Consider the following 16,280-nt stretch of genomic DNA (forward strand, 5'->3'; position numbering starts at 1 on the left):
ATAGAAGGCTAATGTGTACACAGGAATGGTTGGCATATAATAAATGCTCAAAAATATTATTAATATCTTTACCATGTATGGTACTGGTAATGCTATTAACAATAATGATAGTAATAATAATTATTATTGTGGATATTAAATAATATCATGAAAGTAAAGCACCCAATATAGAATAGATACTCAAAAATATTTGCTTCTGACTCTCTTCTAAGATTACCTATGTCTACTTATAAATTCTAGAAACAGTTTAAGTTTTCTCCTGTGACAGAAATAGGCTCAACTTCTAAATTCCCAACGGGAGCTAGGAAATGACTCAAGGCCCTTTGGTTCTAATTTTTGGGGGCAGATTTCTGTCTTTCCTCCAGGGCAAGCCATCATCCAGAAACAAGGATAAATGAAAAAATAAAGGATCTGTCAGGTTAGGCTTGGTCACAGCAAGAGCGGGAACAAGTCAGAAGAGATAGATGTGTTTAATAGCCAATGCATTTGTCCAAAGGAATCATTTTCACTGGCCAGGAGCCCAATTAAACCTGTAAAATGGAAATCCAGAAAATCAGATTAACGAGCCAGTCATTAGTAAGGAAAAGACCCAGCTAATTCTGTGTTTAGCATGACGGATGGGCCCAGAGCAAATAATTGGATGACATTCATCAAATATAAAATAAAAGGTGTCACCGAAAGGAAAAGTGGTAATAATCTTTGGGATTTACAATGCCAGCAAATTTGCTAGTAAAGAAGAGAAAAGTTCATCAAAACAGATTAATAGTCACTAAACTTTATTTCTTTCTTGTGTGCCAGAGAGCCACAGGATCACAGAGAAGCAGCAAATGCATGCATCAGCCTGCTTTTACCCTAACATTGTGAAGCAGCAAATGCATCAGCCGGCTTTTGTGAGGACTCTGCCCCTGAAGGGGTGTGCGATCTTTTGAAAATAAATTCCTGCTTTTGTGAGGACTCTGCCCTGAAGGGGTGTGCGATGTATCTGAAAATAAATTCCTTTGACCATCCAGGAACCAGGCAGGAGTTGAGAGTTCTTCACTACATCTGTGTTTTAGTCAGTATCCAATGGAGGAAACCAAACTCAAAGTCTTTCTGCTTAAGCAGATTAATTCCAACAATCTGTTATTCAGTGAGTGAATAAATATTGACCCCCTGCTTCATACCTGCCTCTATGAGGTGTGCTCACTCCTGGTTAAGGTTTCAGGTACAGACTAGAGTTGGAGAGCCCAGGTTTATAAGGGTTCAGATGTAGGCGAGGGTTAGAACGCCCAGGTTTATATTCTGGCTGTAACAATGAAAGGCTATATGATGTTGGGCAAATTAGTTGCTCTCTCTCAGCTTCAGTTTTCTGACCTGTATGAAATATTCTTTACATGATAGTTATTATTACTGTTAGTTTTATTACCTTACTTCTGCTCTCCTAAGAAGATATTATTTTAAAAATATAGCACCAGACTAGATGCAGTGGCTCATATCTACAATTCTAGCACTTTGGGAGGCTGAGGCAGAAGGCTGCTTGAGCCCAGGAGTGGCTTTGGTCACTTTGAGACCAGCCTGGGCAATAGAGGGAGACCCAGTCTCTACAAAACATAAAAAAATAAAATTAGTCAGGTATGGTGGTTTTGCCTGTAGTCCCAGCTACTTGGGAGGCTGAGGTGGGAGGATTGCTTGAGCTGGGCAGGTCAAGGCTTCAGTGAACCATGATTGTACCACTGCACTCTAGCCTGGGTGACAGAGTGAGACCCTGTCTCACAAAATAAAATTTAAAAATACAGCCCGAGTGTCAAAACAGATTTTCCGGAAATGCAAGGTAACAAAACCATAGACATGCATGTCAATTACAGAGATTTTTAAAAAGTTTTTCACAAAAGATGTTGGAATCAAGATAATCTATTGTGTTATTGCAGTGAAATAAGAAAGATGGACAGAGGATTCTTCTTAGTCACAGAAGGAGGAGCATAGGCTTAGAGCCAAACTTTCTGAGGTTCAGATCTGGCTTATCTGGGACAAGTCACTCAAAACCTCTGTAGGGTTGTTATGAGGATTAAATTAGGTAATTTTCATAAAGGCTATGTGCAGTTCTGGAGTGTGGTAGATGTGCTCAATTAATGACTGTCTTATTATTTTTATTATTATGTATCCACTGGTCATCTGCCAGAAGACCAGCTCTCTCAGTCCCTTTCTGCTTATAAACAATGGAAATTTATTTTTCACAGTTCTAAAGGCTGGAAAGCCCAAGATTAAGGCACCAGCATGTTAGATATCTAGTGAAGGCCCGGTGTCTGCTTCCAAGATAATGCCATGAATACTGAGTCTTTACATGGCAGAAGGATAGAAGGGACAAAAAGGAAAAAAAAAAAAAAAAGAAGCCTAGCTAGTTTTCTCCAGCCCTTTTATGAAGCACTTTTCCTTTCCTGAGGAAGAAGCCTTCATGGCCTAATCACCTCTTGAACGGCCCCAACTCTTAATACTGTTGCATTGGGGATTAAGTTTCAACAGGAATTTAGGAGAGGACAGAAACAATCGGCCCATAGCATTCCATCCATGGCCCCACAAATTTATGTCCTTCTCACATGCAAAATACGTTCATTTCATCCCAATAGCTTCAAATGTGTTAATTTGTTCCAGCATCAACTTTAAAATCTAGGTCCAAAGTCTCATCTGCGTATCATCTTAATAAGATGCGGGTGAGACTCAAGGAGATTCATCCTGAGGCAGATTCCCCTCCAGCTGCAAGCCTGTGAAATCAAACAAGTTATGTGCCTCTGAAATACAATGGTGGGACAGGTATGGGACAGTCATTCCAATTTCAAAAGCAAGCAAAGGAAGGAAGGAATGAGTAACAAGTCTCAGTGAAGTCCAAAACCCAACAGGGTAAACAACCTTAAATCTTGAGGCTTAAGAATAATTTTCTTCACTCCATGTCCCACCTTCCAGACCATGGGGTGAGGATTGGGTCTCCAAGGCTCTAGGGGACCCTGCACCCATGGTTTTGGGTAGGTATAGCACATGTAGTAGCTGTGACAGATTAGAGTCCATGCAGCTGCACCAGAATGTGGCGATCAGAGACTTGAGGTAGTACTGGACAGACAGCCCCAACATTCCATGGGAGCCTGGCTCCTCCCTTCAAATTGTTTTCCCCTCAAGGCCCTGGCACTCTGGGCCTGTGATGAGCATGGCAGCCTGGAAGATCTCTGGTATGCCTTCTGGGCCATTGTTTCATTGATCTGATGAGTAGCATCTGGCTGCCTTCTAGCTGTACTAATTTTATCAATGGTCCCTTGGCCACACCCTTGGTGTTCTCTCTCAAACTTGCCTTTTTAAACTTTACATGGCCAGGCTGAGAATTTTCTAAATCTTTAAGTTCTGTTTCCCTTTCAATTGTAAGCTGCCTTTAATTCATGTCTCTCTTCTTGCGTTTTACTATAAATGGTCAAAAAAAGCCATGCAGCACTCTCCACATTTGCATTGATAGTTCTTCCAGATATCCTTGTACACCGCTTACAATTTCTGCCTTCTACAAATCTTTAGACACAGGCATGATTAAGCCAAGTTTTTTGCCGCTTTATAGCAAGGATGACCTTTCCTCTAATTTCCAATACCTTACTCCTCATTTCCATCTAAGACTTCAACAGCATTACCTTTACCGTCTATATTTCTACAAGTATTCTGTTCATGACCAGGTAAGTAATTTCTAAGGATACTTAAGTTCTTTCTACAGCTCCCCACTTCTTCTGAAGAAGGGTCCTCACCAGAATTGCCCTTAATGCGCTGTTTAATGCAATATAGGGTATTTTTCTAGTATTCACTTCAAAACTGTTCATACACCTATTCATTACCTGGTTCCAAAACCACTGTCATATTTTTAGGTATTTGTTATAGCAATACCAATACCAATTCAGTACCAATTTCTGTCTCAGACCATTTCTGCTACTATAGCAAAATTATTTAGACGACATAGTTTATTTCTTACATCTGTAGAGGCTGGGAAGTCCATGACAAAGACCCCTGCAGGTTTGATGTCTGATGAGGGCTTGGTCTTTGTTTCTAAGATGGTGCCTTGAACACTGTGTCCTCACATGGCAGAAGTGATGAAAGGGAAAAAAGAGGGTTAGCTAATTTTCTCTAGCCCTCCTATAAAGCACTGATCCCTTCATGATGGCATAGTCCTCATGTCCCAGTCATGTCCTCAAGGCCCCACCTCTTAATACTGTTGCATTGAGGAGTAATTTTCAACGTTCATTTTGGAAGGGACACAAACATTCAAACCACAGAACCAGCATTGTCTAGGAATGAAGTAGGTCACAACCTTGTAATAAACTATAGAAGAATAATTATAGGAATGTGTGTGCCATGAGAGTGAATGTTGAAAGTGCTATAGAAATGAAAAGAACAAAGTTCAGTAATTGAGAGATAGGAGAAATTAGAATGAATTGGTAGCATTCAAAAACCCTTCCATGAACTCATAGGATTTACACGGAGGTTTAATGCATCAGTTGGATTTTGGCAAGTACGGAGAAGGACACAGTCAGGACAAAGGGAGATTGGCAGGATGAAGCTTGGTATCTCTGGGAGATACTACAGTATCAGAGGTACTTGGAGACCCCAGGGCTCTGTGGCCTTCATATAGCCCCTTTATGTTTTGGACCATTGGACAATGCATTTAAACATTTAAAGTATAATTTCTATCTTCATTATTTACTCAAGCACAAACTTTCCTGGGTTGTGTGTGAGCTTGTAAGAGAGTCTGTGATTGTGCAGGGCTCTAATAGACATGGGAGGATGAGTTCTCAAGGCTGCGGGGCTGATCACGCTGTCAAAGGGACCACTCTATTCTCTTTTGGCCGTTGGTGACTTGGAAACCCCAATGCTCCCAGCCTTGCCCTGGACTTCTGATAGGAGGTGGAGTGTGCTATCATTGTGTTCCCTGTTGAGGCAGCTGGATCTTCCAAGGAGAAGCCCCTTTTAATTGATGATCTCTGGCCAGCATTCAGGAATGGGACTTGCCTTCTCGGATGCCGGTCTGCTTTCCCATGAATGTGTTTGGTTCAGGGTAAGGTTCAGGGTGACCTATAGAGAGGTGGTTATTAAACATATGATAGGTGACCAGATGATATATTTTGGGAGTATAAAAGCTTTGTCATCAGGTATAAGGACTCCTTTGGGGGTGATGAAAATGTTTTAGAACTAAATAGAGGGTCTGGCTGGATCACACACTGTGAATGTCCTAAAAGACACCGAATTGTACACTTTAAAATTATTAGAGTATGTGAATTTCACCTCAAATTAAAAAAAACCCCACCTTTCTCATCATTGTGAACACAGAATTCAGGAACATATCTACATCTGAGAGGCAGGGGGTCAGGGCAGGTGAGGAGCACAGAGGTCTATGCAAATTGTTGTTAAAAGTCTAGTTATGAGGTGTTCAAAGTGTGGTTCCCAGACCAGCAGCATTGGCATCACCTGGAAATTTATTAGAAAATTCTTGATCCCCAACTCAGATCTATTGAATCAGAGACTCTGCAGATGGACCTCAGTAGTCTGTGTTTTCACAAGCTTTCCAGGTGATTCTGATGCATGCTGAAGTTTAAAAACTATTGATCTAGTTTCTGGGTTAGCAGGTATGTTTACATGTGTTGGTTTTCTAATTAAATGTAAAACCAAATTAAATACATACAATCATGTGAGAACTAATGGTGACTATGTGTTCAGATCTAAGGATGATATTTTATGCACTTGAGACTTATTTGGAAATGGAAAAAGGCTTCAGAGCAACCTATTGATCTTAATATAGCAACACCCACCTCTAAGCCAACACACAACAATATAGATTAAGAACAGATGTTGTATCAAAATAAAAAAGTTTTAAAGTCCTGAAATACAAGGCAAGAATGATGGTAATTAGATGTAGATGTTTCTCCCTGAAGATCAGGGTGAAAACCAGTCTCTCTTCTTGGTTCACAGCATAAGCCTTTGCACCAAGTTTTTCCAAGTCTCTGCGTTCATGCTGACTCTGACATCTGCTCTACCTGGCAGCGTGTGGTGCCTGCTTTGTGGACTTCCGATCTGTGCAGAGCAAGGGGTAGCCGTGGGAGAGTCATCTCCCTCCCCGAATGAGGAGAGATGGGTGGCTTCAGTAGAGATGTTACAGCTCTTCTGCTCCCAGTAGGGCCTGTGGATGGCTGTCAGATTTGGATCAGACTGGGAGGACTGGCCTGTCTCCAGCCTGTGCTTGGACCTTAGTGAGAATGAAGCATGTGCCTCGGGTAATTGCCTCCTCAGCGCAGCAGCCTGGTTGCTATTGTTGTCCTGCTATTTTCTCTGAACAAGCCATGTTATCTTCTCCTGTGAATATTAATTTCCCCTGAGTTAGGATAATTGGGCCGAGAGCAGCCATCTGCAGAGCTGTGCCATGTTGGCAGGGCTTTTCAGCAGGCCCTGGCCAGAGGATCATTTCTTGGCGTGGTTTCCACTTTCCTCCCATTAAGAATCTATCCTTTCACAAGTGAGGTTACAGGGCTTGTCCCTGAGCCTTCTAGCCAGAGATAACAGAGTTCAGACTCAAACCCAGGACTTCTGAATTTCAAATTTGGAGTTCTTCCTCTAACTTTTGATGTTTTTAAGTATCTTGTACGTGGAAAGAGTCAATAAATATCTGCTCAATACATGGATTTGTAAATATGAAGGAAAGAAATCTGTGCTTAGATCAGAAGTGAGATTATGTTTCAAAATAATGAGAGCTTTGAACAATAGTAATTATTCAGATCCAGGAAAAATACATTTGACAATTATGTTATGGTTGGAATGAATTAATAAACAATTAAAAAAGAATAAATAGATCATGGGTGTAGCCCACATTGGTAGCTTCTCTGTTTTTAGTTGAAAATACTTACTAGGTATGTGCCATGTGCAGAGCACAGTGACCAAATAGAGTCAGTCTCTGTTCTGAGGGAGAATCTGCCAGTGGGAAAGATTGTTGTAATTGCCCACCTGTGATCTAAGCACTGTGCAGTGGGAGCAACTCAGAGTGCCATGGGATTAGAGACCCAAAGCCAGCAAGGAATATTCTCTAAAAGGTAATTACAAACCCATTGTGGTTGTTGATAGAAGAGCTAATACTTTCCAACTTGTGCATGATCTGTGGCCTCATCTGATCTCTTTGTGTTTCCCCCACAATCTAGGTAACAACTAGTGGAAGAGCCAGCTACTACGTGTCTTATCGAAGAGAGGCCTTTGCTCAGATAAAGCTGCCTAAGTACTCGTTGCCAAAGGTACTGCATGCACCACTAGCGGTCCTGGGTCCCTCTAGGCAAAGGGAGGGTTGGAGAGGCTGCTTTGTTGGGCTACTGGGAGGTTTTATCTGTTTGGAAGGACTGCTGGCATTTAGACTCACTCACCACCAAGTCGTTTGGCCTCCCTTAATGGTGCACAACCTGGATTCTGTATTCCTGTCTCAGCTGGGTACCAGCCAAGAGCTTTGATTTCCTGTAACTCAAAGGTCTGGTATAACCTTGGGTCATTTCCCAGGGGCAGTAATGAAAGGAACACTAGCTTTGGAATCTCCTCTGAGGGGCTCTCCCTTTTGCAAAGGGCTTTATCACCAAATAGAAGGCCAAACTCAGCAGGAGGACAGATGCTATATGAGTGTGCATAAAAGTGCACAGATAAGTCTGGTGGTTTTATTGCTTCTTTCTACATTTTAAGGCTAAATAAAAATGTATTGCCTATGTTTCTACTCCCCCTGCCGCCATGAGTAATTAAAAAGGGGTAAATTAATAGAATGTTAATATCAAATGTTGGCATTTTAACTCTTCTATTGAAAAATCATAAAGCTTAGTTTGGGGACCCCATTCCTTGTGAACATTGGCTTGTGGAGGGAGATGGACCTTAGAACCTCAGTGTGAAAATGGACAGGTTATAATTGCATCACTTAATGAGGCTACAAAGGAGTAAAATCTCAGGTTGGACACATATCAGGTGTAATGTTGCAAAGACTTGGGTCTCTAAGCTGGTACTAAGGAACATATTATGAAAGACTAAATGAGTACAGAGGTGGAGGAATTATGGCATGAGAAAGTGGATAATTTCCTACCCCCAGTTGTTATTATTCATTCATTAATTTATGCATGCGTGTATTCATTCATTTACTCTTTTATGCATCCGTTCAACTATTCTTTCTCCATTTAACTTTTCCTCTGTGAACTAAACTCTACGAATAGAGTAGTGAATAAGGCACAAATGGTCCCTGTCTTCATGGATGTTATGTTCTGGAAAAAAAAGATACTGAATAAGCAACGATAGGTATGAGAGTGTTATAGAAGTTCAAGGGCCATCTTGGCATAAAAGGTGGTTTTAGTCAACTATGGGTAGTGAGGGCAGTTTCCTAGAAAAAGTGATGTTTAAGTTGATACAAGAAAAATAAAGGAGTTAATTCTGCAAACAAAGATGGGGAGAAGCTGATAGAAAATATATGCATAGGCTCGATTTTAAGAGACAGCACCGTTCATTCAACAAACTAGGAAGCCACCTTGAGAGACTGGGTTGCAGAGAGGCTGATAAGGTCAGTAGAGACCACTTTAAGTAGCTTCAGGGGCCATGGGAACCCATTTCCCATTTTCTCTACCCTCTCTCTGATAAGCTTTATGGGACCATTGTATAGTATTGTGTTTGCAGGATGTACCCATCAGATATTCTAAACCCAAACAGGAAAGAGATATTCCAGCGTGGAGAAGGTTAGAAAGGGGAAATTCACAGTTATGCTCTTTCTAAAGGAGAATGCCCCGTTACAGTAACCGGAAGGTCTCCCATGTTTCTAAGCCTAGGAAATGAGTTTAGGGAACTTTCCAAGCCATCTCCCTGAGGTAGGGATTATTTTGTTTCTGTATTTGTGCATCTTTTATGTATTTTTAACCTTCTCAGGAAAACCAACCATTCACTCCCCTGGACAGTGTGGCTGCAGGTGGGGACAAATGAGGCCCTGAATTGATCACAACCCTAGAACACTCTGTTAATGATTAGCAACCCCGAGGCAATTTATTGTGGTGGAATGCCATCCGCTTAGTCCCTTTTATAGAGCCTCATCCAGAGCAGCTTCTCATTAATATGAGGGCTGCTGTGAAAATAGCTGGATGGTTATCGATCCCCTTTATTAGCCAGTGCTGGCCCAAGTTTTCATAGTGAAAGCTGAAGAGGTGGGGACAGAGAGGGTGGAGGGAGATTGGTTCTTTCCATTGTTTAAAAATGAAAATGGCTTTTAAGCAAGTTTTGCTGTTCCATGCAGTGCCGTGGATGCTTTTAGGTGGCTTGCTTAGAAACAAAGGCATGAAAAGCTCCCTATCATCATTGCCCTCGCACCTCTGCTCCCAGCTTACATGTTCAGAGTATGCTCTCCTGGGGTACTCCATAGCTTTGTAGTGTTTGGCAGAGAATGAAATGAGTGCCATTAACAATGAGGAGCATTATTAGGAGCCACAGCCTTGTGCTGAGCCCTCCATAACTCAGTCCCTGGGCATCAGGTTGGTGCTCCTAGTCCAACAGGCATGAAAAGCACACAGCAGCAGAGGGCATGGGGCAGGTGATAGGGAGCAGGTAACCTAGGGAAAAGACAGGCGAGCTTATGAGCAGAGACCCTGAGCTTTCATTCCAGCTCTACCACTTACTTATCCATGAGCCCAGGTCTTCACATCTGTCAAATGGGGTTAATATTGTTTGACAGAGTTGTGAGGATTTAATGAATGGCTCATTGTTAGTCAAGTGTAAAGTGTTCGACAAATCTAAGGAATGGTTTTGGTCTGGGCGGAAATAATACTGAGGCTCTTAACCTGTCCTACATGGAGATCAGTGTTCATAATGGGATCACATTCCAGACTGACCTTGGACTCAATATTGCCTTAAACCCTCACTTTACCACGCTGAGCCTGATATACCCTCTTTTGTCTCTTAGATTCTGGACTTATTCTTAACTTACTACTCTAATAAATTGTTTCTACAAGAGAAAATATTTTTGTTTCTTTCTGTATGGGATTCAGGTTGGAAGTAAAAATGTTGATCTTTGCCTGAGCCCTGTGCTCCTGGAAAACAGCCAAGGTTAAGAAATTCTGCACCCTTTCGTGTTTGGGAAATGGCTTATTGCAGACCCCCTCTCTCCATATGACTTGATAAGACTTAGACGTCTGTCTTGTTTACCTATAATAAGACCAGATTCCCATTCTTTTTCTCATACATGATTTGCTAAAATGTTGTCCTGCTGGCCAATCTGGACAAAATGCCTGCTAATTTGACTTGCTCAAACTTAAAACCAGCTTTTCTCTTTCCTCAAGCCCCTGAACTTTGACCCACTCTTGAGCTTGTGTAACCAACGGGAGCTGAAGCAAGCATGGCAATGAGGAACAGCCCCCCTTAACAGCCCTTCTGAGAATCAGCTGACCCCAAAGAAAATTTCCTGTTCAATTGCTCGATCATGCCACCTGCACACCCTACTTTTCACACCCAGTTATTTCTAGTTTTCTTTTACTTTTTCCCATAAAAGTCATTCTTTTCTGCCTTCACTTCAAGGTGCTTGCAGGTATTGCAAGTCTTTTCAAATAAAATCTCTTCTTACCTAAGTCTGGGTTCATTTTTTATTTGACAGTAGAATATGGTTAATTCTGTTTTGAATAATAAAAGAGAGGAAAGGGAAATATGTCTTAGAAAATTCATTATAATGATAATAACAATGATATTAACCTTTTGTTTCCTTAGTTTTTACATTTCCCCAAATACTGATTTATCCTTCACTGCTGTGTCACGGCCACACTTCTCAAAAGAGTTATCTGTAATTCTAACCTCTTTTCTTACTCCCTATTCTCTCTTCAGCCTACTGCTGTATATTCTTTGCCTGTACATCCATCTATCCACTATTTCACTAAAAATCCTAGCCATTGCTACAGTGGCCACCTGCATGCCAAATCAAATAGATGCCTCTACATCTTTATTGCTTTTCACCATTCTGGAACATTTGATACTGATGAAAATAATCCATACTTGATACTCTTCCCTTTGGTAGTTTTTTTTTATGATTTGTTTTTGTGGATCCCCTTCTTACCACTCTCTAAATGTTGGTGTTCCTAAGTTCTTCTTGTATTCTGCATGGCTCCTAGGTGACTTCATCCCTCACTTTTTTTCAATAGTGGTGACTCCTATATCTACAACCCCAGCCCATATCTCTCCATTGAACTCTAGACCACATATCCAACTGCCTATTTGATGTAGATCCTCTTAAAGATATCCCATTTAACCAAGGTTGGAAACTAAGTTTCTAGTCTGCACTTTATAGTCCTTATATCCCGTCTTTCAACTATGTTTACTTATACACTCCATTTATTTCTTCAATAGTCTTTTGTTGGATGTCTACCATGTGCCAGACACTCTGGTGAGTATTAGAGATAAAGTGATACATCAGAGAACATAGTTTATGCTCTTCGGGATCTTATAATCTAATGAAACAGACAGACATCAAACAAATAATTACATAAGATACTATTTAATTATAATTGTAATGAGTGCTATAAAGGAAAAGAGGAGTTTCATAAATCACGTTATCTGAAGCATTATATATTTGTCCTACTCCCTTCTCCCGCTGTAGATTTTACCTCCTTACTATCTCACCAGTCTGTCTCCTGGGGACCTCATGGAGAACCGGCTTCCTTGGTTCAGGCCCTCCTGAGTTATTATCTGAACTGTTGCTGGGGCCTTTTAAGCCTTTCTCCCTGCCTCTAGCATTGCCCCTCTTAAGTCTTCTCTTCACAATGCTTCCGCAATTAATTTGATCGTGCAAGGATCCCTATCCTCTCTAACTAAATCTCTGTATATATCAATTCTAATCATGCCTTTCTCTTGCTTAAAATCTTGTGATAATTTTGTGCTATTCTTTGGGCAAAAGTTAGGTGTGCCATAGCACCCCTTATGATGTTACCCACTGTCTGCCTCACCTCCTCCAGAGGGAAACTGCTTTTATGCGATACAGATTCCCACACATTTCCTTGACTGTTCCATCCTCATTGTCACCTCTAAGCATTTGTACTCCAGTCACCATTTTTAGCACCTCTATCATAGCACTTAGTCAAATTTGAGAAAGGCCACTAGAGTATGTGATGTCTCCACCATCAGAAGACAACTTCTTGAGGGCAGGTTTTACTTTTTCTCTATTTCCGTTGTCTGACACATGGCAGATGCTTAATAACACGGGTATTTATATAATGAATAAAGTTACATTAGGCCTAGATTATAAGAGAATGTTTCAACATCAGTGAAGTATTTTCACCATTGTTCACCTAGGAAGTCACAGGTTTTAGTTTTCAAAAGCAATCATAACTCTCCCAAATTATTGTCTTGGCAGGGCAGACATGGAATGTTATTTATAATTGCTTTCCAAATATAAATATGTATGTGATTATGTCTGATGCTTTTCAAGTTCCAAGTTTAGTAAAGTCCCAGTCTAAATTTACTCTTATTGCATTTTCCCTCCTTGGATTTCTCTCTTTAACACCAAAGTTTTCCCTGCATGTTCTCAGGACCAACAAGTAAGGCAATGACATATGCTATGGAGCTAAACTGAGGTAACTCAGTTTAAGAAATAAGCTTCATTATTGTTCAGGTCTCTATTGGACCAATTTTAGCTAATTATTCTTTTCTTTTTCTTGAAGACTGAATGTTCTAATTATTATTGGTTGACCCCATTCAACCATAAAGACCTATTTAGACAAAGGTTATATATTTCAGAGTGTTTCAAAGAGTGATTCCCTGAACTTAGATGCACCAGAATCATCTGGAGGGCTTGTTCAGATGGAAGAATCTAAGGGTCTACTCCAGACATACTGAATTATAATTTCAGGCGGTGGTCAGGATCAGAGGCAGCCAGGTTTGCTGTATGTACATTTTAGGTTAATGTTCTTAGTACAAGTCTGCATGCTATTAAGATTGCTAGGTCATTTTGATGCACACCAAAGTTGTATCCCCACTGATACAGTGTTTAAAAGTTAGCTTCTTGGTTAAGATTAGGTTTAAATTAAGATAAAATTATAGGTTTATATCTTAGTAATGTCATTTATTAGCTTTGGCAAATTAAGGAATTATCAAACAGATATCTCAGAATTCTGGGTACCAGAGAGCAGTCTTACTCCAGAGCCTGGAGCACTTGTTCACCAGGTGACACAGCCCCGGGACAGCATTAACCTAATATGCACTCACAGCAAACCTGGCTGCCTCTAATCCTGACCATGCCCTGGTGTTTTAAGTTGTTCTTTTCCCATTTCTTTTACATTAGTTTAGTCTAAAATAACTTAGCTCATTCATTTTTATGACCAAAACATCTGGGAAAAACCAGGCATTTCTATTGCATTTTTAACAGGGTAAGTGAATTTAATTCGTATTTCCTGCAGCTGTGATTTCCCCTCCTACTGGGTTCTTCGGCATTCATTCCACACCAACACAACACGACTTCATCACACGGTTTTTAAGAGTAAGCTTTTTTTCCCATTTTCAAGCAGCTCAGCAGGAACCTGTAATTCTACAAGGTGTGTAAGCACAAATGAGCAAGTGAGGTCTTAGTGAAGGTGACCCAGACAGTTCAAGGCCAGAGGCTGAGATTTGACAAAGAATCTTCAATAAAAAGATCCAGAACTTGCTTTTCTACTTCTCTCACCTCCAGGTTGTCCAAATCAAATGGGTTTACTCCTTTATAAATCATCTTGGAGGAGCTCTCTGTGGTGCTGACATTACAGACATTGCTGTTTCTTTTTACTTGAAACGGTTTCTAGGAAAGGTTGGTCAAACACAGTAAAGGCTAGACCCTGCCTGATTATTAAGTTACAGTCAGCTCCACTCCCCCATCATCCTTTTACCAGTGCTTTCCATCACAGCAACACAGTTGCCTTTCCTTCTGCTATCTATTACTCTTTGGCATATACACCAGTATGTTTATGCAGTTTTTAACTCCTTCCATTTTTTGGCAAATGATTATCCATGTCCTCCTGACTGTGTAAGTTCTCTAGGTAAGGGCTTAAATTTGTGATAATCTTTGTACAGTGCCTACCTACACAGGCAAATGGGCTTCTATAAATTATTTGGCATTGTAAACTACTAGGTGTGATTTTAGAAATGATCCAGACAGAGCAAGACCCTGTCTTTAAATTTTTTTTTAATTAAAAAAATAAAAATGATCCAGTCCGGGATTAAAACTAAAGTGATGTCAGGACCCAGGAAGTTAACATCAGTATGTAAGTGGCGGACCGTAAGAACATATGGATATAGAGGGCTGAGACCCTAACTTGGGGTCCTGACTCCATCTGAAAGACCAGAGACTCTGGTTTTTGGTACAGAATATGGCCAAGCTAAACATTTGTGATTCATATTTACTTCATGAGTCATCAGTTTGAAATCTCTAATCTAGAGGTGATATATCCAGTGACTGGAAACCATCCATTATGTTGGAGTCAGACCACAGAGGTTTAAAACCTGGTTCTGCCATCTGATAGCCATATAATCTGAAACAGATTGGTAAACTTCTGTGTGCCTGAGTTTGCTCTTCAGTAAAATGGGAATAATCATACCACCTCCCTCACAAAATTATTTTCATTTTTAATTGAAAAAATACATTTAGATGGCATAGAATAGTCCCCAAAGAAATCCAACCTCTTCACTAGGTGAGAAAATTGAAGTTCAGAGAGACTGACACATTCAGCATCATGCAGCTTACTTACAGCAGTGCTTGTATTTTGACCCAGAACATTAAATTCCAGGTTGAGTATCCTTTTCTCTATATCAGTGATCTTCAACATAATTTCATTGGCAGCAGAACCTCCCTTACCTTTTGTTCCTAAAATATTACACAGAATTCCACTGTATACAACAGATGCAAATTTTTTCTGCTCTGATTGAAACAGGATTGCAGGTCTAGAGCCCCACTCATTGGTTATACCTCCATGCCACATTTCTGGCAATCCTCATGACTCTGAAGATTTTAAAGAAAAGTGTGTAAACCACCATACTACAGAATTTAAAAACATAAATGAATATCTAATGACAAGTTAGGCTCTGTCTTCATTGCATGTGTGAGCTTCCTTTAGCAAGGGTGTCTGTCTCTGTTGGCACTAACTCTTAAATTTTAGGTATAACAATAAAAAATGAAAGTAGATGAATCCTTGAAAGCCGTGGGAAACGATATCAACCAAAGCCCCTAACACCCATTTTGCTGTCACTTAGCAAGGAACAGAAATCATGAAGCTTATAATTTATAGCCTTGGTTCAACATGGAATTGTTTGACATTGCCTATAACTCAAGCTTTTTCTCAGCAATTTCATAAGTCATAGTAATTACTTGGCATCCCAAAGGGCAGAGAGATATGGAGATCTGCTGCCTTACAAGCCTTCCATCTTCTTTCAGGACATGCACATCATCAGTACAGATGAGAACCAAGTATTTGCTGCGGTCCAAGAATGGAACCAGAACGACACGTACAACCTCTACATCTCAGACACGCGTGGGATTTACTTCACTCTGGCCATGGAGAACATCAAGAGCAGCAGAGGTCTAATGGGGAACATCATTATTGAATTGTATGAGGTATGTAGCCAAAATTCTCCTTCCCTTGGGTCTGTCTCTCTTTTTCATGAGTTTTAATGGTATAAACACAAGCACTGGAGTTCTGGGTTCAGATTCCAGCTGTACCACTTAGCAATTGTATGACTTTGGGCAAGGGACTTCTATATGCCTCAATTCTAGTAAAATAGAGATAAAATATTTACCAAGGAGATTATTGTGAGATGAGAGATTATGGATATACTGCATCTAGTGTAGTGGCTGACTCAACAAAGTTAGTATTCTTGTATGTATAAACAATTGATTACCAGACAGAAATTAAGGTATTTGGCCTAGGTGATTTTTTAAGTAGCTTTGTAAACTCTGTGTTGCTTTTGTGGACCCTGAATGGAGAGAGTGGTGCTACTTATGTGCCTTAAATTATTTGGAAAGTCCTGTTTTATGAACAAATTTTATGGGAAAATAAAAGCGAATATCAGTGGTGGGAATGAGAGTTTTTCTAAGATTCCACCAGATGCCAACATCTATGCAGGGTAAAAAACTGGCCTTGACATAAGTGTGTCACTTATATTAAGCTTGTTAAAAAGTGTGATAACTAATTAAAGAATAATTTACTAAGAAACCAAGTGACTCCATGTAGTAACTGTAGAGAGAAAGAGAGAAAAAAAGAAACCATTTTCAGTGACCTAAAAGATATGGTACC

The 16,280-nt window shown here is 40.3% G+C and overlaps 1 protein-coding gene across 1 annotated transcript in view; it reads left to right on the forward strand.

Moving 5' to 3' along the window:
• Nucleotides 1-16,280, forward strand: part of SORCS3 (sortilin related VPS10 domain containing receptor 3) — a 617,030-nt gene that overhangs the window by 489,338 nt on the left and 111,412 nt on the right. The window contains exons 8-9 of the mRNA XM_016919295.4: nt 7,182-7,271; nt 15,422-15,601. Of these exons, the coding sequence (XP_016774784.1) occupies nt 7,182-7,271; nt 15,422-15,601 (270 nt within the window). The remainder of the gene's footprint in view (nt 1-7,181; nt 7,272-15,421; nt 15,602-16,280) is intronic.

The sequence above is a fragment of the Pan troglodytes genome, chromosome 8 (genome assembly GCF_028858775.2).
Source record: "Pan troglodytes isolate AG18354 chromosome 8, NHGRI_mPanTro3-v2.0_pri, whole genome shotgun sequence".
In the NCBI taxonomy this organism is placed as follows: domain Eukaryota; kingdom Metazoa; phylum Chordata; class Mammalia; order Primates; family Hominidae; genus Pan; species Pan troglodytes.